The 27,360-nt window shown below is 37.5% G+C and overlaps 4 protein-coding genes across 7 annotated transcripts; 2 read left to right on the forward strand and 2 right to left on the reverse strand.

Moving 5' to 3' along the window:
- Positions 1-2,991: 2,991 nt before the first annotated feature.
- LOC113692190 (18 kDa seed maturation protein) lies at positions 2,992-4,096 on the forward strand. The gene is made up of 2 exons (XM_027210558.2): positions 2,992-3,201; positions 3,495-4,096. Exons 1-2 carry the CDS (start codon positions 3,115-3,117, stop codon positions 3,852-3,854), a joined length of 447 nt encoding a protein of 148 aa, XP_027066359.1. The 5' UTR covers positions 2,992-3,114; the 3' UTR covers positions 3,855-4,096.
- Positions 4,097-5,681: 1,585 nt separating this feature from the next.
- On the reverse strand, positions 5,682-11,020 carry LOC113691273 (zinc finger CCCH domain-containing protein 14-like). Of its 2 annotated transcripts, XM_027209358.2 has the most exons (4): positions 10,861-10,987; positions 10,595-10,751; positions 8,926-8,986; positions 5,682-6,633 (listed from the first exon to the last, which is right to left on the reverse strand). In XM_027209358.2, exons 2-4 carry the CDS (start codon positions 10,665-10,667, stop codon positions 5,892-5,894), a joined length of 876 nt encoding a protein of 291 aa, XP_027065159.1. In that variant the 5' UTR covers positions 10,668-10,751; positions 10,861-10,987; the 3' UTR covers positions 5,682-5,891. The 2 variants fall into 2 exon arrangements, with proteins under 2 accessions (XP_027065159.1, XP_071909184.1); XM_072053083.1 differs by having other exon boundaries at positions 10,595-11,020.
- A 3,422-nt stretch (positions 11,021-14,442) lies between these two features.
- On the reverse strand, positions 14,443-19,388 carry LOC113691405 (uncharacterized). 3 transcript variants are annotated; one of them, XM_072053084.1, is made up of 6 exons: positions 19,114-19,388; positions 17,139-17,170; positions 16,104-16,255; positions 15,910-16,007; positions 15,504-15,827; positions 14,443-15,396 (listed from the first exon to the last, which is right to left on the reverse strand). In XM_072053084.1, the coding sequence occupies exons 3-6, from the start codon at positions 16,138-16,140 to the stop codon at positions 14,761-14,763; spliced, it is 1,095 nt and encodes a 364-aa protein (XP_071909185.1). In that variant the 5' UTR covers positions 16,141-16,255; positions 17,139-17,170; positions 19,114-19,388; the 3' UTR covers positions 14,443-14,760. The 3 variants fall into 3 exon arrangements, with proteins under 3 accessions (XP_071909185.1, XP_071909186.1, XP_027065332.2); XM_072053085.1 differs by having other exon boundaries at positions 17,139-17,202; XM_027209531.2 differs by lacking the exon at positions 17,139-17,170 and having other exon boundaries at positions 19,114-19,386.
- A 2,051-nt stretch (positions 19,389-21,439) lies between these two features.
- Positions 21,440-27,323, forward strand: LOC113693651 (enoyl-[acyl-carrier-protein] reductase [NADH], chloroplastic). The gene is made up of 13 exons (XM_027212236.2): positions 21,440-21,673; positions 22,726-23,034; positions 23,804-23,913; positions 23,999-24,054; positions 24,128-24,212; positions 24,301-24,348; positions 25,085-25,159; positions 25,253-25,364; positions 25,492-25,543; positions 25,626-25,677; positions 25,763-25,820; positions 26,456-26,554; positions 26,921-27,323. Exons 2-13 carry the CDS (start codon positions 22,758-22,760, stop codon positions 27,079-27,081), a joined length of 1,185 nt encoding a protein of 394 aa, XP_027068037.1. The 5' UTR covers positions 21,440-21,673; positions 22,726-22,757; the 3' UTR covers positions 27,082-27,323.
- The last annotated feature ends 37 nt before the right edge of the window (positions 27,324-27,360 follow it).

Raw genomic sequence — 27,360 nt, forward strand, 5'->3', positions numbered from 1 at the left:
GATTAGCCTTTCTGTTTTGATAAAAATTTATAACCTTTTCATCCTCAACTCCTCGAAATACATTTTTGTTAATATAAATAATCAAATAATCATTTACTCGAAATTTCTAAATGATTGAGTGATAAACTACACCAAACTTCAAAGAAACTAAATGCCTAGACTCTAGAGGTTGGAAACTGTTGAGCTATTTACTACCCATTTTCTTTAACTTAAAGATGTGGTCTTAAGTATATTTCACTCCTTGATGATAGAGGTTAGGGGTGCGTTCGAGTCGATTCAAGTTCGAATAGTATCATGTTTGATCTCGAACTCGATCATTGCAATTCTATTTGAGCTCCAGTTTAAGTAAAGATTCTTAAACTTGAACTTGGCTGAGCAAGTAGTTTACAAACTCGAGCTCAATTTGAATAAGCTCGAGAATCCTTACGAGTCATGTCATACTTGAATTCAATTTTTTTGTGATAAATTTCACAATTTTCATACCTGTAAGTATAATTTCACATATATATTTGTTTTTAATTAAAAATTTAATTATTCAAATAAGGGTCTGTTTGATGACATAAAAAAGTGTTGAATCTGAATTTTTTCAGACATTCAGATGTTTTGAGTGTTTGATAAATGAAAATCTATTTGCTGAACTTGTTAAGCAGTGCTGAATCTGTGTGTATTTTTTCAGCACAAGAATCCTAACTGAATGCTTAATTCTAATAAGAATCAATAGAATTACTTCAACTATCTTATCTTATCTACCAAATCTACCCTTGTTTGTTAATTATGCTCAAAATTCTTATCTAATTAAACAACATAATATTCTCTATCTAACAATTTTTAATTTCTCTTTTCTCTCTTTTTAATAGCTTTCACATCTTTTCCATACTTCTCATATAACATATTTCATCTTTTATATTAATTTGATTTAAAAATAAATATTGTCATTTTCATACCTAACAATTTTAAACTAATTAAATCATAGATTCTATTTCTTTTTGAATGAAAGGATATAAGGGCAAAATTGTCAAATTAAACTTATTAAGCATTCAGTTATAAATATTTATCAAACAATATAAATAGGTTTAGTATTAAAATTCAGACATTCATATTTTTTTTCAGTACTTAAAATTCAGCAAATTAATTATTTCAGTATTCAGATTTCAGAATTCAGACTTCAGAATTCATATTCATTTTTATCAAATGAAACCTAAGTTTGTCAAATACTTGAACCTCATTTTCTAAGGCCTATACTTGACTCAAATTCAAAAACGAACTGCTCAAACTCAATCCGAATTAGATTTGAATCAAACTCTGCCACTAAGCCATTGGCCCAGCGGTTCAGTAATCTGTCTATTCTTCTGTAGGCTATAAACTTGAAGGGTTAAATGCTTACCAGTTAGGCAAGCTGCTGAGATGTGACCAATAATTAAACTCCACGTTGCATTAATGGCCCACTTGGTTTTCTGTGTTACTGATTGTAGAACTAATTAATTAGGTATGCGTGTCGGACGCATTTCCAGTTCACTTTGGGCTGCCTGTCGGAGCCATCACCATAATATATTCTTGGTCAGACGAACCAATTGAATTCCTCATGGTACATGCTCAAATCACTCATCGGACCCATTCATGAATATATTTGTAGGTAATTAAGTTTGAACACGTTGATTTGAAGACTACTTTCGGGTGAAACAGATTGAATTGAAAATTATACTTTACGAGAATTAAGTTTAGATTTTTGCAAATTTTGATAAGTATATAATATAACGAGAATCAGCAAAAACTCTTCTTTTTTTTTTTTTCTGGTCGATTATAAACTTTTGCTTTCTGTCTATTAAAAAAATCTATAATTCAGATATAAAAGCAAATGAAAGATTAAGAATCTATAATTAGCTAAAATAATTAACAGTACGTAAGTCTAAACTTTGAACTTAAGGATTTTGAGGGAAAGGCTCGTGATTAGCCTTTCTGTTTTGATAAAAATTTATAACCTTTTCATCCTCAACTCCTCGAAATACATTTTTGTTAATGTAAATAATCAAATAATCATTTACTCGAAATTTCTAAATGAAAGAGTGATAAACTACACCAAACTTCAAAGAAACTAAATGCCTAGACTCTAGAGGTTGGAAACTGTTGAGCTATTTACTACCCATTTTCTTTAAGTTAAAGATGTGATCTTAACTATATTTCACTCCTTGATGATAGAGGTTAGGGGTGCATTCGAGTCGATTCAAGTTCGAGTGGTATCATGTTTGATCTCGAACTTGATAATTGCAATTCTATTTGAGCTCCGGTTTAAGTAAAGATTCTTAAACTTGAACTCGGCTGAACAAGTAGTTTACAAATTTGAGTTCAATTTGAATAAGCTCGAGAATCCTTACGAGTCATGTCATACTCGAACTCAATTTTTTTGTGATAAATTTCACATATATATTATTTTTAATTAAGAATTTAATTATTCAAATAAGTTTGTCAAATACTTGAACCTCATTTTCTAAAGCCTATACTTGACTCAAATTCAAGAACGAAATATTCAAACTTGATTCGAATTTGATTTTAATCGAACTCGACCAAGTTACTTGCAAATAACTCACAAGCACCTTGAATGTCTAGCACTCAAATTCAATTCTGATCGAACTCGATCGAGGTGCTCACAAATAACTCAAGAGCACCTTGAATCTCTAGCAACCCTAGGGGAGGCAAACCGTGACTGCATTTCAAAATCAGTGGAGCCCTAAAAATTAGCAATGCCATAATCCTATTGCTACGTGGCGTGGCCCTGTCTTCTCGGGGAAAATTCCCGACAAAGCCTTATCTTTCTTTACGCGGATTGGTAAACTGCCCTCTGTTGCCGATCAGCAGTCCACGTATAATAGAGAGGATGCCACCTTGTGGACACGTGTTTGAAACCCCACGAAAACTGGATTCAGGTGTTCCTCTTATTTGAGTAACACTTGTCTTCATCTCCATACTTTCCACAATCTATTTAACCGCTTTCTCGGACCTGCCCGCCTTGTTCAAGAATCAAATCATCAATCAAACAGTTTACAAAGTTTCTCTTAGATAACTTCTTACAAATTAACACTACCAATTTAGATTTCAGAGCAAAAGAGAGAGTGGAAAATGCAGGCCATCAAGGAGAAAGCAGCCAATGTTGCCGCCTCAGCCAAGTCCGGAATGGAGAAAACCAAGGCCACCATGCAAGAGAAGGTTATATATACTGCACTTATTTATCCCCTTCCCTAGCATTAATTTTTAATTTTGACATGCAATTTACTGAACAATACCGAATTTTTTTTAAGACTTGAAACATGTCTGGAAAAGTGTACTCCAGATCCTTATGTCGCACCATTTTCTTGGCTCCTTGCATCTACTAGTTCTTGAATGCCAATTTTACGCCAAAACCATAAAGCATGATCATAAAATCCCTGTGTCACGCCCTTCTCTGCTAATTTCTGAAAATGGGATGAAGCACATGTATTGGAATTAAATTGTCTGAGCAGGTTGATCGTGCCACTGCAAATAATCCAACTGAGAAAGAGATGGCGACAGAGAGGAAGGAACAGAGGGTGAATCAGGCTGAATTTGACAAGCGTGCGGCTCAGGAGCATAACGCTGCGGCTAGGAATGCAACCAAAAACACTGGCCAGCCGCACACCTATCCCACCACGGGTGCACCAGGACATCCTACCGGGACTCATCAGCAGTCGGCCTTGCCCGGCCATGGCACCGGACAAGTTACCGAAGGCGTGGTTGAGTCCCACCCCATTGGGACGGCCGCTGGGACTGGCAGGACTAGTGCAGCCCATAACACCCATGTTGGTGCGGCTACTAACATTGGTGGTTCTTATACTCAAGACTAGATTAGATCATTGGACCTTTTAAACCATGCTTTGAATAAGGACTTGGAACCCTTTTTAAGTTGGACGGTCCACTTGTTGTATTCGACTATTTCTGATCTTAGGTTACTTAGCTTGCTTTTTCGATAATGTCATTTGTAGGTTCACTTCTAGCATCTATATATGTAAAGTTGTTCATTACTATGAGTGACTTTCGTGGAGTGGAAATTTTAGTAATAAGTGAGGATATTACATGTTCGTGGTAATTCGTTTTCATCCCATGTTAAGTTTCTCCTCAACATGGATAGATTTGAGACATAAGAATTTCTATTAGTCCTTTTTTGATAGAATAGAGTTTCAATAAAGACTCTTTCATTTGATCGAATGCATCATGAATTCTTCATCAATGTCTTTATCCCCGGAAAAAAAAAAAAAAAGGCTATATCAGCTTTTCGGATAGTGCCTTATTTTCAATATAAGTAACCAACGAGTTAAAAGGAGAATTTTATCCCTGGAGGAAGATGCCTCCACTCCATGCATTTTGTGATGAACTAATCGAGATTTACTTCACCGGAAGGAAAAAAAAAAAAAAAGACCATCAAGCATTAATCAAATTAGTTTGCGTACTCCATCTTCAGCTTGGCAACCCTTTTAGCATATCCAGATGTTCTATGTACCATGGGGTAAAATTGTAGGCTAGAAAAATGAATTTATTCTCTTTTTCGGGAAGTGAAGAGTATCACTGGACTCCACGATCAACTAATATTCACGCGTTAACATAAATTGGCGACTCAGTTGACAAGGATTTATCACTTCTTTACAAAAAAAAAAAATCGTATATTTGAATTTCGTTGCAGTTAGTGTTTGTAAGCGATTTGTAATAATTTTTATAAGTAATTTATGATTTCGAAGGATCATGATGGTGATCGAAATCGATTCCACTCAAATTAAAAGAAAAAAAAACTAATATCCAAAAACACTAGTAAAGGTTAAAAAATCAAGTTTGGCCAAGAAGGCAGACTGCAATGACCATTCGCATTTGATTCGGACCCATGTTTTATCTGAAAGATGACTTCTTGTCAACTATTACTAATTTAAAACCGCCACCTGATGTTTTTAAATTCTGCTTTACTAAAAGGGTCCCTACCTTTACATTAGACTCTAGCTAATTAGCCACGTCGTGAAATCATTCGTCTTGATCCAATGATTAATTTAAGGAGAGTCCTTTAAGAGCTCTCCGGTGCACTAGGTCGGGGATTAAAATCCCGTCTAGTGCATCACACAATTTCTCGTTCTTAAAAAATTCATAGAGTGCAACAGTGCACTTAACTAAATTCACCCTGCAACTTCCATACATATTTGTTTTAGACTCGTCCAATAGTGTAAGAGTAGGAATATGTTAGATACTTGTTATTGCAGGGGGGAAAAAAAAAAAGACTAGCCACGCAGTAAAGAAAACAGAGAGGATAGCAGAGATGAGGGAAGGAGCCAAAGAGGAACGAAAACAAGGGCCAACGACAAATTTCTACAAGCTGGTTACTTAAATGGGCAACACGCCCATATTAGGGGTCGAACCCATGAAATCAGGTGTCTGGGCTAATACGTCCCGCTCCAAGGCAGGAACTTTGTAGATGTGCAACCTCTCAAGCCCAAATACGACACCACCAAGGGCTACGCACTTCAAGAGACCACAGAGCGCAGTAACGCAATATCTACAGTTCGCACCCCTATCGCTTACAAGTCCAATTGGCTCGCCCTTTCCCATGGTACAGGAATAGAAATAATGTAAATTGTTACCGTTAAACCAAAAAAAAAAAAAAAACAGAAAATAAAGTAGTTGGCGGCCTTCGCTACTTTCAATAGTATCTATCAGATATATAGTAAAACAATTATAGTAGCTAAAGCATCGAAAACCAGATAGCTCAAATTCCTAGGAGAAAAACTGCTGAGAAAATTTGTTGTTTAACCCATATTGGTTTAGCTCGCAAATCTAGGAAGATGCTACATACGAACAACTCAAACTCAGGAGAAAGGATATCAACTAGACTGAATGAAAAATTCTCAAACTCCAGATTTGCGCAACTCAGCTGCTCCATGTGCAAAATGACACCTCTCCGCAAAGGTGCAGGAACCTTTCGCAAAATTCTCACAGAGTTTGGTCTTGTAGTTGCTCCCTGGAGGGGCAGGGCCTCCAGGAATCGCAGGTGCCCTTCCTGGGCCACCTACTGGTCCAAGGCTGGCAATAAGCTCTCTTACCATTGCACTTGCCTGCTGGATTTGTTCAAATGTACCTTCGAGCTCAATGTTCCTCAGATTTGGATTACTGTCGTGCTCTCGAATAGCTAACTTAACGCCTGTCTGACGACAAATCTGCTTGGAGTTCACCCCACTCTTCCCAATGATGGCTCCAGCTAGGGAAGCTTCCACACTAATTTTGGCTGTCGCTGAAGCACCAAAACTAGCAGCAGGTCCAGGTACAACTGGCTCCATGCGGCCACCAAATCGTCCAGGAATTGCACTCATTGTGTGAGGTGGTGATGGCGCAATAGGCTTGCCAAGCTCCCAATCACCGTGAGCAAAATGACACTTATCGCCAAACTTGCATCCTTCGGCAGTATTATATTTGTTGCAAATTTTGGTTTTAACTGTTGCTGAACCAGCACCATTTGGTACAGATGTCGGTGCTGCTGCACCTCGTGGGCCTGGGGCAGGAGGCAGATTCATCATCTGGGCAACAGCATTATAGCCACCAGGTACATGGTGAAGGAAATGGCAGCTCTCACCAAATGGGCAGCCAGCAGTGCTACATAGAAACACAATCCAACACTCAGATCAAACTGTTGCCAAATCTTACAAGAGTCTAAATCTGAAATACTACCAGAATAAGTCAGGCAGCATTTTCCTTGGAAATAGATTATGTTTGAAAAACCAAGATATTGTTGAAAGAAAATTTGATCTCGTAGTCACCAAGTTGACTTTACAGAGCCATTTTATACTTAAACAGGAATATAGATGCTGAAATGGCCACAATTAAAAGACACCATACATTTGGTAACCCAGAAAAGTTTAAAATTGAAAGGGCAGCAATCCATAAAGGAAAAACAGACAGAAAGATGGTATTCACTTTATTTACAATTTGACATGAAAACCAAGAATCATGATTGACAAACATAAAACATATGTATAGTTACGTCTTAGTCCTGAGAGTACGGAGGTCAAGAATTCAAAAGAAGTCTTCCCCTGCCACCCGACCGCAAAACCCATCTCACCATACAAAGAATGGGGATGGTCATATGGAAAAGAGGATTGACAAAGTTTGCCATCCAGGTTGATTAAAATCTGTAAAATTCCCAATACAGCAGAGAAACATGATTATACTCAAGGCCTATGAATTTCTTTATTTCTATTAACGCTGATGTTTGAAATGAAGCACTAGAGAAGCCTTCAGAGACTTGTTAATGGTGCTAAATGTTTGTTATTGATGAGTAAAACATTCCAGAATCAAGACCACAGGCTAAACAATAAAAAAAGCCACTACACAAGATACACTAAAGGCATCATCATCAATATCCAAGTTTTTCAGTTTCACGTGAAGCATTTTCCATTACTAGTCACTGCTCGTCAAGACAATTAAATGGCGGACAAGAACCGAGAGTAATTAATTAGGCCTCACTTTCAGACAAAAATTTGAAATATTTTACATCTCTACACAAGTTAAATGATTGTTCTGCAAAAATGTGTCTGCGACATTCAATGTTAGTATCAACTAACATTCAATAAGCAGAAAAACATCATAAACCTTTTCCTTTGACCCGAGATCTGTACCAGGAAAAACCAGTGTAAATTTTACTACTTACAAAAACAATGTTCTGAAAAAAGGTTACAGGGGGAAAATAGATAGCCCTGTGTACAATATTTTACATTTGTTTCGCAGATTAATTTATGGAAAATATCTCCCAATGGTTTAGATTCTCAAATGTAAATTTAACATCTATTTGAGCCCTGATGACCGTAAGACTGTATATGATACGCCTAGGACCACGTGATTGCCTACAGGGCTGCTAGCCAATGGTAAGATCATAAAGTGCTTGCAAACTCTCTGTGTCACATTTGTTATAGAACCACCACAAACCCATACAAATTCGCAACTTCAACCACATTTATATAATCAAAAGCAGACTTGTTGAAAACATACTGTTTCAAAGTTAAAGAATTAAAATATATCCAAAAGAAATACTCTAGATGACTCTAAAAGTCGTTCAATATAAACAACTGATGGCCAACCAAACTTTAATTTAATCTCAAAAACTTGTAAAACTCAAGCTAGCAGCTATCAAACAGGAATAAAAGGAACATAATGTAACATGTTCAATGACCCCCAAGCTTTTCAGGATTTTCAGGCCACGTGTTGAAAAGATGTTGCATACACTGAAGCAACAAATCCTATATCAGGCGGGGGCTGCTTTCAACCACAAACAGTAAATTGTTTGAAGTCACATAAAAAATAGTACTTAAATATTATAGAACTGTATAAAGATTAATACAATATTGCAACGGTTGTGTTCAACTTTATTTACTGATCAGAGAGCCAACAACATTGAAAATAGCACATAAATATTATATAATTGTATTGTACCTTCACAATACAAGAACCAAAAACATTGAAACCACTGCTGCTATTACGATCTCCATTAGGAAGGATTATTAGGCCTAGGAAATATTCTAGATAATATTATTTTGCTCGCATAAGCACTGGTTTTTATTGTACTTCACCCAAAAACTTCTTATATAGCGCTGATTTCATCTGCCACCTAATAGCCCACAAAAATGTTCAACATCAGCAGGCAAATGATTCACCTCACAGTTAATTGCTAATACAGCATCTTCTCCTCTGAAATTTGATTGACAGTTTACAAAGAGCCAAAGAGAATACCAATACCAAGATCAATAAGCCAATACATTTTGTACACAATTCACCACTCTGCCAGCACATCTATAGTTTTTAATACTTGCAATATCAAGAGTAGGTATTAAATTTATGACTATTAACTGTTGACAGAAAATTTACAAGTTTTAGGCAAGTAAAGATTTGAACCTGAAAAACTTCGTGCAAGGCTTCGATTTGCTTCCTATACCACTTGATAAGGAGTCCATTTCTGTTGCAAACATTAATTACTTTTTTCCAGTTAGAATTTAATCGATTCTTGAAATTGATTATGTATCATCTAACAAATATGATATCAGCTTGTTACCAACAAAAAGAAAAGTACAACTATTACGACCTTCTTACCCGCAACAGATTGTTATAAGCTTCTGACAAGCAAAAATAGTACTCGTAAAGCTAAAAAAATTTTATATACTATTGCGAGTTCAAGCTATGTGCAAGCAAAGTTTTTGTACTCTTCATTTTCAATAGATTACACCTACATTTTTCTTAGTAATGGACTGTTGACATATTTGCTAAACAACAAGGATCACTATTAAAATCCACCAACTAAAAAGGAAAGACGACAAATAGGGCTGCAAACGAGCCGAGCCGAGTCGAGTTTTGAGCTAATCGAGCCGAGCCTCGACTAAATTTTACCAAGCTCGAGCTCGAGCTCGAGCTCGACGAGCTGGCAATTTTCGAGCTCGAGCTCGACTCGAATCAAGTCGAGCCGAGCTCGAGTTCGAGCTCGAGCTCGAAAAAAATAAAAAAAAATTATTTTATTTTTAAAAAAATAAAAAAAATAATAATTTTTTCTGAATAAATAATAAAATATTAAGGATATATACGTAATTTCACTATGAAAATAAAAAATTAAAATATATTTATATATAATATACGTAATTTTATTATTAAATAAAAATAAAAAATATATATAAATATATATACTCAAGCTCGCGAGCCGGCTCGCGAGCTAACGAGCTTAATATTCTGAGCTCGAGTTCGAGCTCGAGTTTGACTCGAGCTGGCTCGAGCTCGACTCGAGCTCGATTAATCTCGAGCTCGACTCGAGCTTGACTCGAGCCGCTCGCGAGCGGCTCGCGAGCGGCTCGATTCGTTTGCAGCCCTAACGACAAACTCCTGACAACAGAAATGTACAACAATAAAAGTGCTCAGACACAGATGTGCACAACAGGTCAATTCTCCAGTCTTTAAAGATATATCCATATTTTAACCAAAAGTTCCAACGTGACAAATTTTACAGTCTCCATTTTCTTCCCATTTTACCAAAAAGGACCATTCTTATCTTCTGAAACCCAGTGCAGGACAAGTAATCAGGATCCAACAGGTAATTTACTCTTGCTTCACAGGCCACACACAACACAAGTATCATACACCCAAAAAAAAGTGTGGTACAAAAAAAATTTGTATAATTGACAAAAAGGCAAAAAAGAAGAAAGCAACTAGTACTTTGGAGTCTGGAACGAGAGGTTGAGATCTCGGGGGCAAGAGTAAGGGCAGCCTTTCATTTTTCTTAAAGGCTTGGGAGCAAAGCGTAAATTTTACAACGATATGAGTGAAAATTTTAAAGATTTTAGGATATAAAGCAACTTTAAGTGTCCTAAATCAGGCACATCTTCATGAATCAGCACAATTTTAACATATATAAGAGCCAAAACCAAAACAAAAACAAACTGAAAATCCAATAAATCATGAATGCAATATCAACCAAGAAAGCAATTTTAGTCATTATAAGTTAAAAAAAAAAAGCAAACAGCCAGGTACAATTCAATAAAAGAAAAACAGCATAAAACTAAAAATTGTAGAGAAATTCAACCTGGCTTAGATTTCTTGAAGCCGCCATTGGCGTTGAGATTGGAGTCTGTCCTGTTTCTCTTCCGAATATCCATAGCTCCCCAAACTCAGATCCAGAGAGTGTTAAATCAGCAAAGACAGCAACGAACCTTCAAGTAACTAAAACTCTAACAAAACTCCTTAAAAAAAAAACAAAACAGGGAGAAAATTGAAGTAAATCTCCTAAGCTAAGAAGGGATAGCAGGTAGCCAAAAAAAAAAAGAAAAAGAATAATTGCAAAACCCTAACCCTAACTGTCCATGGGTTTTTGCAGAGGCTCTACAGGGGAGGGAGAGAGCGCGAGAGAGAGAGATGATTAGAGGCGGGGAAGGAAAGAGGGCTGCCTCCTCGGAGAAAGAGTGAGCAAAACAAAAGAAATAACGATTTGCAGCAGAGATATTTAAACGCTAGTACCAGTAGTGCTACTCTTACATAGATATAAGATTATTAGGAAAAGACGCTAGTACTAGTAGCGCTGCTCTCACGTACTATAGTTATTATTTAAGTGAGTTAACAATCATCATGTTGACTTAAAAATGTACTACTTGATATTAAGTGAGTTAACGCTAGTACTGGCGCCCCACTCGAGTTCGTTTGGACAGAGTATTATTTGAAATAATTACTGTAATATTTTTTATAATATAATATATATGAGATAAAAATATAATTAAAAATATAAAAAAAATAAATTAAAAAATATATTTATGATGCAAGCAAAATATTGGTGGTGTTTGGATAGTGTGTTATTTGAAATATTATTTGAAATATTCAAATTTGACTTTTGTGAATAATGAAACTTCCAAATAATTGTTTGGACAGCGAAATATGACATGAAATAATTGTTTGGATAACTACAACTTTTATTTATCTTTTTTTAAACAAAGGTAATACAAGAGTCCACCATTATGACATAGATGTTAGACATTGAAGTTCCTCTGACACGATTCTCAGTACACTAAGTCTGGTGATAGACCTTTATTCCATCTACGATGGCAGCAGTTGATAAAAGATGTATGTGATACTTTGACTACTATTGAAGCTCGTCATCTATCGCCTGCGGCGTCCTTGGGCTGCATACATTTGGTCCGCCATTGCATCGCGTGTTGCTTTCCATGCTTCTATCTCTGCCCGAGAAGCGTTTGGAGTCTGCATATGCACCCTTTCGCCGAAGTTGGGTTGCACCTCTAATTGAATATTTTCATCCTCAAACCTTTGGAAATGGGCATCTCCGGGTTGGAACATTCTCAAAAAATTATGTAGCCCACAGCATGCAATTACCACACTAATCTGTGTGGTCATATAATAATTGGGTACTGGGCCCTTGAGGAATTTGAATCTCATTTTCAATACTCCAAACGTACGCTCTATAACATTTCTAAGACTCGAATGTCGGGTGTTAAACAACCGCTTGGCTGGATCTCGTTGCTGAACATTCTTGTAGGGTGGTAAGAAACCCGGAGTGTTTCTGTATGCTGCATCTACCAAGTAGTACTTCCCTATAGTTCTCAAAACATGCAAGGGAGCAAGGATGGAGAATTAGTAGCAGTGACTTTGTGTATTTTACGTGTGTGAAATGCCAAGTAGTAAGTAATTTTGTACCTGCCGGCGGAATTGGAAAATCTGATGGCGGCATCAACGCAGATTCTAACACCCGTGCATCGTGGGCACTGCCTTCCCATCCAGCGTATACGTAGTTGAATCGCATGTCAAAATCGCAGACTGCCAGGACATTTTGTGAGTGTATCCCATGTCGATTGGTATATGCCATCTGCTCTCCATTTGGCGGGCAAGCCGGAATATGTGTGCCATCTAGAGCTCCAACAGCACCCTGTCAAGAATTAATAATCGTCTAGAAATGGTTAAGTCCTCTAGCAGAGCAAATTCGTAAGGCTGTATGATTGTAGACTAAATTATAGGATATTACCTGGAACCATGGATAAAAGTGTCTTGAGTTTGCAATTCTTGGGTGAACATTATCGTGGTCATACGGTCTTATTATTGTGGCGGCAAATCTGCATAGGCCCTTGAGCAGTTTGTGTACGTTTCGATTAATTGTCTCCGTTGACCGGTTGAATCGTTCCGCTAGCACGCGCTGAGTATGCTTATGACTTACCATGACTAGAGTCATTGCTAAGGCTTCCTCTATCTCAACCCTTTGTTGATAGGATCGAGATACATAACCGTTATTCTGGAGTATTTCACATAAACGAAGAAAATTGTCAACTGTGATACACATGTTTTCCATACTTCGTCGGTAATGCCCATTGATCACCTCTTCAACCCACTGCCGTCCGGTTAGAGAGTCGTCGTGGTGAGGTATTTTATCCCTAGCTCGGTCACGATGCAGCATCATTAATTCTGCTGCCAAAACCAACATTGTCTCATCCCTTTCATCTTCTTCAGCTATTTGTTCTCTCCGTCCTCTGGCCGTCCTCCTATTGTTGGCCGCCATAGTACAAATGCCTCTAAAGATAAAGAGAGTAACTATAAACTGCTAAATAAGAATCAATTATTTTTTACAGACAATGAGCAAGGGAAACGATTACCTTCAAGTACTCGGTGGCATAAATGTATCTTTATGCTTATGAAAAACACGTTCGTCTGGGACGCCAATAGAAAGAAGCTAGAGTTTTGTGACAACTGCACGACTCCACCCATAAGGAGAACTACATATAAGGCGCAATCAGAATACGAGCAAAGCTATGCACCGGCAAATTCACATGCAACAATGAACTCATTTTCAAAAATGCTACTATCTTTTTCGAAAGGCTACCATTTTTTTTAAAAGCCTGATAATCTATTATCGACTCCTGTACAATGTGTAGACAAATAATTCTGTGGACACAATTATCGGTGACCCTGGTAAGAAGAGAACCAGAGTAATAGCCCGTGAACCCTTTCTATTGCATGGAGTAGAGCAAGCTGTACGATCCTCCGGCTGTACATACAGCACTGCGCTTAAGGCTTTGCCTCTCACTTCGCACTGTGGTTCAGCAGGTTCCTCCGTGAAGGCTATGTAGACTGCTAGGACAACTTGTCTTGATGCTGTCCAATCTTACTTTTTTGATCTAATGCTCACTCTGTTCAATTCACCTTACCTCACCTGACTTTTTCAGATTACCACACCCCCTTTTGAGTTCTCTTTTTCAACAAATTTCTTTATTCCAGTGATGCCCGGTTGTACAACTTGAGACTTTTCCCTGAAGGCTGCATGAGTGGTAGCAGGTACAAAGTACTTGAGCACATTTGTTAAAAGAGAACAAAGTAAATGATTGATTACGGTGTAAAAGAGAACAAAGTAAAAGAGAACAAAGTAAGGATGATGAATCTAGGAATGATGCTGCTGATGACGTAATCAAGAAATACAAGCGGGTCATTTTTCATCTTTGTAGTTTATTTACATTTGTGGTAAAGAGAAAAATTACTTGGTTGAAAGAACTATGCGATTGCAGTTACTGTATGAAGCAGCAGAGCTTGAAGAAAGTAAGAAGGATGTGCAGGAGATCTATAAGGAGGCACTTGCATTATATCAAGTAACCTATGACTATGCCATAAGCACAACTAATTTTTAGTTTCTCATTTGTGTATTTCACCCAACAATAAGTATCCTGCTCAAGTAAACCTGCTGGAGTAAATCATCCAAGGCAAAATTCAAGGAAAAGCCATATACGAAGGCTGCAACTTCCTGTCCGCAACAAATAAGTTAAGTGAGCTATGAAAGTTAAGCCAACAATCAACCATTCATATTTTCACCAACCTCATATGGTAAATAGCCATTATGCAATATAAGTAACAATTAAGAACTAGCAACAAAATCTCACACAACAAAAATGAAAAAAACTAATTTCGAGCAAACTCATTTTACACATACAGTGCAACAAATGTATTTGTAAACAGGAAAATAACTCAAGCTTATAGTTCTTAGCGGGTACAGGCAAGTCCCGAAGGCTGGAAAAAAAAATGGACTCCACCAAACTGGAAAAAAGGGAGCAACTCCACACGCATCACTCCAAACTCTTATTCAAACCACAGCCAACTAAGATCTGGGATATATTTATCCCCCTATAACACAACCTTTGCCGGTGTGAGATAGCAGAAACGGATTTGAGACGGCAACTCTTCTGTTGTGGTGGAATAGACTATTTCAAATTATGTTTCACCTTTCTTCCTCATATGCCTTGCGACATATGCATATCTTCCAGCAGCGTCATAGCGCATGAAGATAATCCGTTGGCCTAAATTTTCATCTTCGGCCAGATACGAGTCTATTTCTATCTTCCAATCAACGGGGATATCCATGGCTGAGACGATGTCTTGACAATTTTCGACTTTGTACGTCTCTTCTCTGTCTATACGATCCTTTCGATCAGTTCTCGCCACGTCTGTGAAGTTGCCGATCTTGCTTAAGGCGTCTTCAAGTCTGTCCGCAGATGATCGGGTAGATTTTGTGCCTCTGGAACCCTCTCGCTCGCCGGAGTTACCCAAACTGCTTGCTGGTCGCTTCCCACTACTGCCTCCCGGAATAGGGGGCACGTAGTACACGTCCTCCCCTTCCCAAGGGGAGGTGGCCGAAGGCGGTTGCGACGACACTGAGGCTTTCGCCTTGCCTTTCCGACTCCTTCTAGAGGTGGTTTGCTCGTTTCCGAGTTGCTCAAGGGAAATTTCTGGCTGGCTAGCAGACTGTGCTCGTGTCCCTGTAGCCGTTTCCCCAATCATGATAGGAGTGAATCGCTCGTATAAGCCGCAACTAAATGGCTTAGAAAAGTCCTCATACTCGCTGTTGGACTGTTGGTTAAAAGACACAAGGGATAAGTGATTTGTCACGTTTCTAGCTTGTATATATGCATAAGCAAACTGGTCAGATTCGACTCACAATAAATGAAAAAACTAACCGAAATGAGATCGGCCCAATGGTCCTTGTCAGCAGTGAAATGCTGGGTGTCCTCTTCCCATCCGATGCCAGTTGCAGCCTTGTTGCTGAGCCCCCGAAGCTGGCAAAAAAGTTGCCATTTCTTCTTGAACCGGTAGAATCTAGATTGGCACTGCGCAGCACTGACTTCATCTCCATGGTTTTCACGCAAATGCTCGGCTATCTGACCATAATTCCATTCAAGTGATTTACGCTTGTCCCATTTTTTTGACAGCTTGAAGGCGATGTACGCATCAATGAAGTGCTCATCCATTTCAGGAGTCCACTCGAACTTACCTCCCATCGCCTATTGTAAAATTGCAAGTGCAAGTTAGTAGGCATGCAAATATACATGATAGTAAATATTTTGAGGTGAGGCAAATGTATACCATACGGCTTGCTTCAAAGTTACTGATGCACTCTTCAATATCGTTGGAGTCAGTGGATGATTGGACTGTGCAATTGGAGGTGCAGCTGATGGGAGGAGCTAAAGACAGAAAACATGCAGAAAACTGACGTGAGTCACATAATCACATAATGCAGTACTGTATTCAGGGCCAGGAAAAACTTAAGTATGCCTTACACTGACTATTACACTGCTGTTGTGAGTTGAGGGGCATCTCTATCAGTCTCCGTCATGGCCTTAGTTAAAACGTAGGGAAAAATTTTGGAAGCCAACTGTCAAATGAAACGTCCTTCTATTGTTCTGGGTTAATGCACGCTGATTTGTTAACTCTACAAGTACAACAAATAACCGGAATATAAGAACTGCCATGTGGAGCATAACTGTCAGCATAACAACGCAGATTTTTTCCCCCAACTCATACAAGTCTCTGGACAAGTACTAAAGTGGAAACATATTCGGCTACAAACGAATTTGTACATACAAACAAATTTCATGAGACAGGAATAGTTGAAGTATCTCCATAATTCGAAAATGTGTCGAAAAAGCACAGATATTTAGCGCATATATAGCCCCAAATTTTTCAAGTTGGCCAAAACAATATACTAAGGCCAAAACAACTGTCATTATCCTCCATTCTCATCTGGAAGAAAGTAACTGAAATATATAGTAGTATCTTCTCGAGTATAATATAGTACAATTACTTACTAAACAAGAATATTAGGCCTTTTTTCTTTTGTACTATCTTTTACAACAGAAAACGAAGTACGTACCATCTTCTACAACTTAATATAGCAACAACACATACTATTCTGAGAAGAGGAAAGCCGAAATTGGTGAAAGAAGAGGGATATCAAACAAAAGCTGTTGGACAAATATATCCAAACATTTTGGACAAGTTGAGGACTGTTGAAAATGTTCCACTGGATTGCAAGTAGCACAGGATTATCTGGAGAAAAGAGGAATTAACGCCAAATTCTAGATGGATGAGTGGTACTATGTGAAGCTAGAGTAGCAGAAATGTTCAAAAGTAGAAAGCCACAATATAGTTGGATATCTCTACACTAACATATGGAAATGGAAAGGAAAAAAAGGCATATTTGACCAATGAGTCTTTGCATTAGACATATTCCAGGTCTAATGATTTGAAAAACATATTACATTATCATAATTAATGTATATAATCATACTGCAACATGATATGATTGTACTTACAGAGATTTTTTCTTTCTCTTTTGCCCCGCCATCTGGAACCATCTCAAGCAAAATATTAACATCGCTATGTATATTTCGATAACACAGCAGACGAATGTTAAATCCGGTGCATGAGATTACAGGGCAGGCAACAGTTATTGGTTTATAAGAAACTTAAAAAAAATGGTTCTCTGGAATGAAGCAGATAAAATGGTTCTCTACTCTACAACAGAAAATTAATTTGCATAGAATTTCTGCAACGTATCTGTGCTAGAGAAGAGTAGCTTTACAAGTTTAGGTGTTTGAGACAACCTAATACCAAGTAGAATGCATATTCATGAAAAACCAAGAAAGAAAAAAAATGTATATCCAGTTGCGCTGTCAGGCAAATGGCACTTAAGCACTCGAAGCGTCAAAATGTTGGTATTTCAAAGTAATGCAATATCAAGCAATATCAAGCAGGTTCTATTTCACTGCTAAGGATGCTTTGGTTGCATCAGTTATAAACTTTGAAATTCCAAGGGTGTTAAACTATGCATAGCCATTAAAAACCAAAAACAAGTATACTTTTTCACAATTCTAGCTGATGCTTCATTTGGATTAAATCATGGATCATAAGCAAAATATGCACCAGCAGACAAAATGAAGATGAAAAACTTCTTAAGTAAGAATAATGACATCTTTCATGAACAGCAACTCCACAAGCATCTCTAGCACATTATCAATTTCTAAGAGAGCCCATCTGAATACAAACTTCCGTTCTACTTTTATTTCAACAGTACAAGCTTTCTCATTGATTATGCCTTTCGGAGTACAGGCTAGATAAGTCTAGGTGTGAGACTTTTTAGCTAAAATGATACTAAACCAGTGGGATCTCGCACTGACTGCTTTTGGGTCTTTCGAATTTATGCAATTGGCAAACAGCTTAAACACTCTATGCATCAAACCTGCAACCTCTACCATAAGCATTAGTTGTTAACAGATCTATGCGATCCAAATACCTCTAACAAGTGTGACAACAGTTAAATGAGCCAAAACAATGGCTTCACCTTTCCAGTATTTTAGGCCTTTTAAAACAACGCATTTTTCTAAGAGATGACACCGCCAGACAAAAACAGAATTTCCAGTTCTTGTGAGTAATCAAAAACAGTATCCAGTGTTACTAAATAAATTGAATTCTTCATTTCAACAAAATAATTTAAGTATCATGGTCAAATAAAACATAACTTTAATCTGAAAGACACAATTAACATTTTCAAGTATCAGTAACTGGTCTTCCTGTTGCGTTTCTATTTATGAAATTTGTATTCTTGATTCAATGGTTAGATTTAAGAATTACGAGCTTTTTCAAGTTTAAGTTGCAATTACCTAGTAGAAAAATGATACTGCAAACATTACTCTGTCATCTATGTAGAACTTCCAAGTTTTAAATTGATTAATTTGTACCACTTCCATCTAAACTTTTTGGCATTTGAAAGGCCTTTTCCCAGGTCAAGGCTCAACAGAAAGACAAATAGCTGACTGTCTGAGCAAGAGTGTTGACAGAATATAATAGTTAAGTACCTTTTACCTACTTATCTGGCTAGACTGGGACCCAATGACTAAATCCTTTACAGAGTTCATGCCTGGATTTGTTCAATTTAAAGCTGCACAACAAGGCCACATTCAAACAACAGAGCAAATCCCTAAAAATTGGTCCTACGGAAATTCATGGCAACTGGGAAGATGTTTCTCAAATTAATTGTGACAAAAGAGGCCATTTTCGTATTTCCCCTAAAATCGAAGGCCAGCCACACAGAAACCTCTCTCCAATTTCGAGTCAAAATTGGTGGTTTTAAGCACAAACAGGTATAAACGGAAATCAGGTGCAGCTTCAGGATTTCAAGAGAATAACGAGAAAGAAAGAACTAAGCCATATAGACATGGTTGTCCACTTCAAGCAGTCAAAAAGCTGGGTTTAATTTGTTCACATCAGTTTCAACCCTTTTGATGGTACCTGACACAAGCTCCCGGATCGGCTCGGGTTTGCACTTCCAAGATGGGCGTGGAACTGCGCCGCTACTAATTGTCGGAAGAGCCTTAGCTGCTATGTGGCGGGTTAAAGGATAAAAGGAAATCAGGTGGTTAAGGAGCTGCTGCAGTTGTGCTTCAGGAAGTGGGAATAATTTGAAATGAGATCGGCTTCAGATCGCACAGTGCTCTTTGAGTAAATGTTCAGCAACGGAACAAGAGACCGACAGTAAATGGCGTAGATGGGTAAAGTAATGGAGGACCCCAACGGCTAAAAAATCTGATTCTGAAACATGGGTGCCACGCGTCGTAGTGCATGGTGACCCTGCACATGAAAGGACCCAGCCCTTGCTGACAAGGCTAACTACAAAATAAAATGTGGAATGCTGAATTGTGGAAAATATTCCGTCAGTCCAAACACCAACTCCACAAAATATTTCATGTCCACACAAATAATTCAGTCCAAACATGGCCATTATTTAAACAAATGAGGTATCCAAACAAAGATGTTTGTTGTTTTCCTTTTCTATCAGTTTTAAATTATAGTTCACTTTCTAATTGAAGGATATGGTTAAGTTTTAAATTTTTTAAAATATCCTTATTATTAGATAATTAAGTGAAATAACAATCATTATGACCTACTAAATGCACTACTCTCCCCCATTTCATTTTGATGACCTTGCTATTATTTTGGACACCTTAGTATTTTTTGGTTTGAAGGGGTAATTTTTGACTTTTTTTGGTATTTTTTGGCTTGATTAAGATAAACAAATGTTAGTAAACTAACGGGATTGGTAATTTGTTATATTTATTCGAAGTCAAAGGAAAGTGATTGTTATATTTCAAACTTTAGGAGGTCTTGTTGTAGTTTGATCAAAGCAAGAGAGAGAGATAGATGTAATTAACCCTTTTTAAAATACTAAATAGGATGCATATATGGTCTAATACTAATCGGATTCCTTGTTAGATTTATGATGCATATGATCCAATACCAGCCAAACTCCTTAACATTTCAGTCAAGCACTCGATTCTTTGGTCTAATATCAGCCGAATTTTCTACCAAATCCACAGTGCACCTAGTATAAACACCAATAAATCTCCTTGACATTTTAATCCATCACTAAGAAGAGAATTTCATAGGTCCATCTTTGATAATCATCCACTTATCACTGAGTATCTTAGTCTCGCAAGCAGAAGTTCCGATATCACTTGTTACAAAGAAAACACACCATGAGAGAGTTCACCAAAGAGTTCAATATATGTAAGTTAGGAATCCAATATTAACAAAAAGTTTAAATCGTTGAGTTTTGGATTCATATTTATATATTAATCGCTCGTTTTTTATCCTGCAAAATCCATCATTATTTATATATTAATTACTCTTTTTCCATCTTTGAATTAATATAGGATATAATTCTTTACTCATAAATCTAGCGCAACTCTTCGTGTAAAATGGAGAAGCAAAAAATCCAGGCATGTAGCCGAATCGAGCAGGTCGGATGCGAGTTGTTGAGTGAGGAACTGCTACTCAATGACTTGCAAGTACCGAATGACAATATAGAGAGAGAGCTAGGATCTTGTTATTCCAGAATAATTCTAATGATTAAATTAGTACAAATCATTCATAACCTAGAGCGAGAGTGTGTGGAGTTGTTGATTACATTGAATGAGTGAAGTGTGGAGGGTATCTGTAGATTTTAGAGAAGGGAATAGTGACTAGCACCCTTCGATGATTGTAACAGCGCCTGTGGCTGTGAGAGTGCAAATAGCGCCTTCAGCGGACACCGCATAAAACATTGCTATCGCTACGTTAGAAGAAGCATCACTTCTTCACATAAATTATGACTTTAGATTCTTCATGAATTGCAAGTCTTGTGAGTAAGTTCGCAAGGAGGATCCTAATAATTTTTTGTTCCTCACAATCACAAGTTATATCACGTGCAAAGCAGGTGTGTTGATAAACAAAAGAAAGAAAAGAAAATGAAAAGTAAGAGAGAGGGGAAAAAATTCATAATTCGACTCGTTTCGTAGTTTAATTTTTATCAATAAATTATGTGATCGATTCTCGTGTACTATTTCATTGCTTATCATTGGAGCACGGTTCTATATGATCCTGTGATCAACTCCCGTATACTATTTCATTGTGTATCATTGGAGCAAGACTCTATACTGCCTTAAGATATTATTCTGATAGGAAAGATTGGGATATTTCTAAGTGAAAAAAAAAAAAAGAAAAGAGAGGGGGGCCAAAAAAAAAAAAAAAGGGACAATACAGTCAATTCATAACAGGGCAGCCAAGAACTCTCAGAGTCTCCTTTTCGGCACTTTCAAAGCTTCGCCAAAACAACGGTTAAACCAACCTCAGCTCAGCAGCCTCATTAGTCATTGCTACAATTTACGGACTACGCTGCCATTGCCAAACTTCGATTTCATCGAAAGCCCCCGCAATAAATACGGCGCTGCCCCATTCACGTTTCTTTGGCACTCTCCTTCTCACAATCACTCACGCTTTCTTTGTTTTTATCGTCTGCCCTCCTTCCATCAAGGTGAGTTTCTCTCTGATCCCTTCTTCCACAATGCTGCGTTCACGTAATGTTGATCCAAATGGGGTTTCATTTAGGCTTTTTCCTGAAAGGGGTTTGTTTTTGGATAGATTTTTTTATGGTTCTTGCTAAGATCTTTCAAGGGTTTATGTAAGTGCATGCTGATTTCAGGTTCATTTATTGTTTTTTTTTCCTTTTTTGTATATTTGTGCATGATTTAATGCTCACATTGTCTTGCTGGTTCCATAAAAGATAATTTCTTGATTTGAAGATTTTTTGTTATTTCTGTTTTCGAGATTTGGTCTCGCAGGGTGATATGCCATATAAACTTGGAAGCTAGAATTGTGAGGAAAATGAGGTGTTGGAATGATTTTTTTTGCTTTTCCAGGGGATCTTAATTTTTTTTCCTCTTTTCTCTTTGTGGAGAAAAAGGAAAACTTTGGTTGGGAGTGTTTGAATATTTGAGTCATAAGTTTGTTTGACCGACCTTTTTATGTGCAAGAAGGGATTAGTAAAGGTCAGAATTGAACATGAAAATTCACTTGCAAGTTGAAGATAGTGGAACTTTGGTAGTAATTGAAATTTAATTGTATCTTTGACATTTTTCCCTTCTTTTTTTTTGGACTAAGAATTTGTCTAGAGAACTTATGTGATTCTGATCTGAAATAAGATAGTTTCGTATAAAGGTTGTTCCTTTCGTCATCTGCTGGATTAAGATTTGAAAGCAGAAATGACAAATGTGAAACAGAGTAAAAGTGTGAGACAAGGGTGATTTATGTAACGCCTAGGAAAAGATGGATAGACTCAGAGCACCATGCTCGACTATAGACTCATAGAACTGTGCTCGACTAGAGTAACTGCATTTTCTTTGCCTTCAGGCATTTTTTTTTGTGGAGGGGGGGGGGGTTTGATTGCTCCCTCTCTATGCTGTCTAACACATGAATTTTCAAAAGAAAAGATGCTTTGTTTGTTCATAACTAGAACTGGATAATCTACATGTACACTTTGGTGGCTGAAGGAAACTTCTAGTTTTCTGATTTTAGTGTCTCTTGCAGAATCTTGAGTTTGGTAAATCAGTCTAAGGGGAATGGCTGCAAATACAACTGCTGGCTCTCAAATTGCAGTTCCAAAGCCCTTCATTTCTGCATCTCAAAGAATTTTGAAGTCAAGCATTGCAAATTTTGGTAATGAAACTAAAGGCGAGTCTTGGACAAAGCTCAAGTGCACATCTCACATCTCATCAACATGGCCTTTCCACCAAAAGCTTAATTCCAGTCCCCTGAAATGTCAGAGAATTGTTACAAAAGCGATGTCTGCAACAAGTGATAAAGAGCCTCTACCAGGGCTGTCAATTGACTTGAGAGGTTGGACATTTACATGTTTCTCTATCATCAGCTTCCTTTTTTTTTTGGTAAAAGTAAACCTAATTTTATCTGTGAAGCTTTCCTGTGTAGGTAATTTTGGCCACATGCAAGTATTAGTCTGCAATATTCACATTGCATTTCTTATTTTCTGTGTAGTTTACTTTCCTACCCATGTTCAGGTGCTTGTTCATCTGACTAACTAGTGCTGCTGCATAGTTGACATCATTATGTTTTCTGAAATGGAAATTTCCTGACAAAGTTTAGTCTTAGAATTAGCTATGTGTCATGGTTTATACTTATTTATGATCCGAGTATGCCACCCAAGGCTTGTAAATCAGCAGATGCTTACCTTCTATCAGAGAGATTGCATATTTCCATCTCAAAATGTTAATCTTTGTGTTAAAATTATAGGGACCTACAGGTGGGATGTGAAGTAGATTCAAATGCAAATGTCAGGAACATTAAATAGGTTATTAGGTTGCTTCATGATAATAATAGTCTTTGAAGGTAGTTTTCAATTAACAAAAAATAAAAAACTTAATTTTTTGGTTGAAGATTCCAGTAAAATCTGGAAAACTGCAACGCAAGCATTGACCTGCGATATATTTTTCTGAGGTTTGGATAGTGCAATTAAAGCCCGTCTAAGGTATCAGGAAATGGTGACATGGCATCTTCAAGCAACAGAGATGCGTGTTACAAGTAGTAATTTGCCCCTAAATACCTATACATTATCAGGGACCATCTCACATATAAACACCATTACCTGCAGGAAAGAGAGCATTCATAGCTGGTGTAGCTGATGACAATGGATATGGATGGGCAATAGCAAAATCTCTTGCAGCTGCTGGTGCTGAAATCCTCGTCGGAACATGGGTGCCTGTACGTATTATTTGTCTTTGTTGTTAATTAATGATTGCAAGAGTCTTCAGGTTTTAAAAATTCTTTCTTTCTCTGGCATTTCTAGGCACTGAATATTTTTGAGACAAGTTTGCGTCGTGGGAAATTTGACGAATCTCGTGTGTAAGCATTGCAGATTTTATACTTTCCAGTTTGTCTATTTAATTCCCCTTCTAACTATGATTCTTCTTTTCAGGCTGCCAGATGGTTCTCTGATGGAAATCACGAAAGTTTACCCACTTGATGCTGTTTTTGATAGTCCTGAGGATGTCCCTGAAGATGTAAGCACGTTTTCTAGTAAAATGTCTTTCAGCACAGAGGCTGCAATTCAAGTAAACTCATAGGTGAAACTTAAGTTGGATTATGCAGGTAAAATCAAACAAACGCTATGCTGGCTCTACAAACTGGACAGTTAAGGTATGAACTTCAAATCTTCTAAAAACTTGCTCATGCTTGTGGTTATTTGTTCATTTCTAATTACTTTATGCTCTTAGATAGTTCTGGATAATTGCAATCTAAAACTTTTCCTAAATTAAATCTAATGAGAGGCCAAAGGAAAACCAATTGGTTTATTCATAGGAAAGGGAAAATCAATTGGTGAGTCTTAGGACCCAAGACCACCAGCACATGAACGTGCCACTTTGAATGTAAGTGCAATATGTAAATTATGATCAGAGACCTCCAGGAAAACAAAATCATGTATTCTTTGTGACTCTTCCATGAGGCATGATGAGACATTCTTTAGCTTTCCAAATTGTGTGCTATCAAGCAGTAACATTCTGTTGATGATGAATTCATATTGAATAATGTTATTACTGAACCCAGTGCTAGATTTGAAATGGTTCAAGTTGTCAAAATAGTATCAAACTAAGTTGCTAAGTGAACCTCATCATGGTAAAGTGTATGGTAGGTTGTTAGAAACTTAATCCTTTATTCATTCACTTGACCAATAGGTTCTCAAGATCTGTGTTCATTTACCTTAGAGATATTGTTACTTCCTATCTATTTTTTTGGGCAAAGCAAGACTCAAGGTCCCTCTTATGGTACCAAGTGCATTATGACCAATTGTGCTTGATGACTCAACATGGTTATCCTGTAAACTGTATGCTGGAGGGCAGTATGCTTAACGAGCTTACTCTAAATTATCTTGTAGGAAGTTGCTGAGTGTGTGAAACAAGACTTTGGAACGATAGACATCCTTGTACATTCACTTGCTAATGGTCCTGAGGTGCTTTTCCTTGTCCTCTTATTGTCATTTTTGCTTAGCAATTGCTGGTGTTTCAGCCTTCCAGGATGTGATTTCATTGAACTCATAATACAGGTTAGCAAGCCCCTCCTGGAGACATCAAGAAATGGGTATCTTGCTGCCATATCTGCATCAAGTTATTCCTTTGTATCTTTACTTAAGCATTTTGTGCCCATAATGAATCCAGGTATTCTTTCCTTCACCTCTCTTTTGTTTCCTGCATTTCAGTGAGAGACAAAAGTTTCTGTTTTTCATATGCTGCACTGGCAAGCCATGTTTTATGCTAAACGTATGGTCCTATCTTCAAATTGCAGGTGGTGCTACAATTTCTCTAACATACATTGCTTCTGAACGCATAATACCAGGGTATGGAGGTGGTGCATTAGGTTATTCTAAATTGTACCTCTATCTCTTCTGAAAGCATAATATTGATTTTTCTTAAACTTAGGTATGGAGGAGGTATGAGTTCAGCCAAGGCTGCTCTGGAAAGTGATACAAGGGTGAGCTTTCTGATGTACATGACGATGCTTAAGGGATAATGTTTAGTTTAGGTTTACCACTTCTGACTTCAAATTCTTGATAAAGGTGCTGGCTTTTGAAGCTGGTAGAAAACACAGAGTCAGAGTCAACACGATATCTGCAGGTATTGGCAACTACTACATGTTAATGTCTTATACTAAGATTAATGGCATGATTGGTACCATTTTAGGATCCAAAGATGCACGGCTGTGCTAGATGTTAAACTTTATTTCTTGCTGATAACAAATAATTGTGGTAACTCTTTTCTGGTTACACTTGAGTCTTTTTGTCCATGTGGGTTGAAAAACGAATTAAATGAAAGGAGAATACGGTTTTGTGGGACATAACTGAAGCTATCAACTACCTAATAGACATGCCTCCTTTCCCGTTGGAAAATAAGAATATTCTGTAGTGTCAGATGTGCCTTTACAAGAAAGCAAGACAGTACCTGCTCTGGCTGGATCATTTTGCTTTTGACTTTAAACTCTCTATGTTCTAATGGCTTTATGTGGATGCATAATGTGCCATGTGCAATTCTGTCTTATCTGCCTTGTGTCCCTTCTATTTTCTCCTTATCCATGAACAGGCAATGTTTTTAAGAGGGCTGAGCATGCGTTATACGTCATTTTCCTTCTCTAATGACTAATTCATTCAGCAGATACTGATTGAACAAAATTATATTCTCTAAACAATATTGAAACCAGAAAAATCAAGTATAACATCCCGCTGACATCTAACCTGTATTGAAACAATATGCAGGTCCACTAAGAAGTCGCGCTGCTAAAGCCATTGGTTTCATCGATATGATGATTGATTATTCATTGGAAAATGCACCCTTGCAAAAGGAATTATCTGCTGGTGAGTGATCCTTTTTCTTTTTTTTTTTTTTTGGAGAATTTTGGCTGCACTCTGTCCAGATATGATCTTTGGAAGTACTTGAAAGAAATTTTTGTTGTGACTTTAGATCATGAGTATTTACAGTTCTCACATAGACGACCAAGGCTGTGTTGTCATTGGTGCTATTTGACGTGTCAGTTTCTGGGTCAAGCTCCTAAAGGACATCCTTGCCCATGGGCGAGTGCACACACACACATGCACAATAAATGCTTGTATATTTCTCGTTTTTGGACATATGATGCAATCATGCAGTGTATTGCCTTATTGAGTCATCTGGTGGTGCTTGTCACTTCTGAGTCCTAATGGTTGGAATTTGACATTGAACAGAGGAGGTTGGCAATGCTGCTGCTTTTCTTGCATCACCATTGGCTTCAGCTGTCACTGGTGCTGTAATTTATGTTGACAACGGCCTAAATGCAATGGGTGTAGGAGTTGATAGTCCAGTTTTTAAAGATCTTGACATCCCAAAAGACAATAATAAAAGCTAGATGATTTGCTTGCTTTGGAGACTAGTGTCCGGTGATCAAATTAAGAATAATGGTTCTTTAGTCAATTGCTATCAGGAAGACGCCTGCTGGGCTTTCCATTTTGATGCGAGGAAAGTGTACTTCGTTTTCATAGAAACGGGTTTAGCATTGGAATTGTGATGTATGGCAATCTTATAACTTCTTGTGGAGCCTTGTTATTTCCAACTTGTTTGAAGGTTCTGAATTGCACTGTTACAACTGCATCCTTATCTGTATGCACAAGAGATTTGATACCAGAAA

This window comes from Coffea arabica, chromosome 6c (genome assembly GCF_036785885.1).
Source record: "Coffea arabica cultivar ET-39 chromosome 6c, Coffea Arabica ET-39 HiFi, whole genome shotgun sequence".
Taxonomy (NCBI): Eukaryota; Viridiplantae; Streptophyta; class Magnoliopsida; order Gentianales; family Rubiaceae; genus Coffea; species Coffea arabica.

Bases quoted from the DNA above. Each gene is read 5' to 3' on its own strand.
- LOC113692190 (XM_027210558.2), top strand. From the start codon at position 3,115: ATGCAGGCCATCAAGGAGAAAGCAGCCAATGTTGCCGCCTCAGCCAAG. The intron at 3,202-3,494 runs GTTATATATACT...TTGTCTGAGCAG, and splicing joins AGGCCACCATGCAAGAGAAG to GTTGATCGTGCCACTGCAAA.
- LOC113691273 (XM_072053083.1), bottom strand. From the start codon at position 10,667: ATGGATATTCGGAAGAGAAACAGGACAGACTCCAATCTCAACGCCAAT. The intron at 8,987-10,594 runs GTTGAATTTCTC...TGTTTGCAACAG, and splicing joins CTTCAAGAAATCTAAGCCAG to AAATGGACTCCTTATCAAGT. The intron at 6,634-8,925 runs GTTCAAATCTTT...GTTTCTATGTAG, and splicing joins CCTTGCACGAAGTTTTTCAG to CACTGCTGGCTGCCCATTTG.
- LOC113691405 (XM_072053084.1), bottom strand. From the start codon at position 16,140: ATGCCCCTCAACTCACAACAGCAGTGTAATAGTCAGT. The intron at 15,828-15,909 runs GTATACATTTGC...ATTTTACAATAG, and splicing joins ACTTTGAAGCAAGCCGTATG to GCGATGGGAGGTAAGTTCGA. The intron at 15,397-15,503 runs GTTAGTTTTTTC...TTTAACCAACAG, and splicing joins ATTGGGCCGATCTCATTTCG to TCCAACAGCGAGTATGAGGA.
- LOC113693651 (XM_027212236.2), top strand. From the start codon at position 22,758: ATGGCTGCAAATACAACTGCTGGCTCTCAAATTGCAGTTCCAAAGCCC. The intron at 23,914-23,998 runs GTACGTATTATT...TGGCATTTCTAG, and splicing joins TCGTCGGAACATGGGTGCCT to GCACTGAATATTTTTGAGAC. The intron at 26,555-26,920 runs GTGAGTGATCCT...GACATTGAACAG, and splicing joins GCAAAAGGAATTATCTGCTG to AGGAGGTTGGCAATGCTGCT.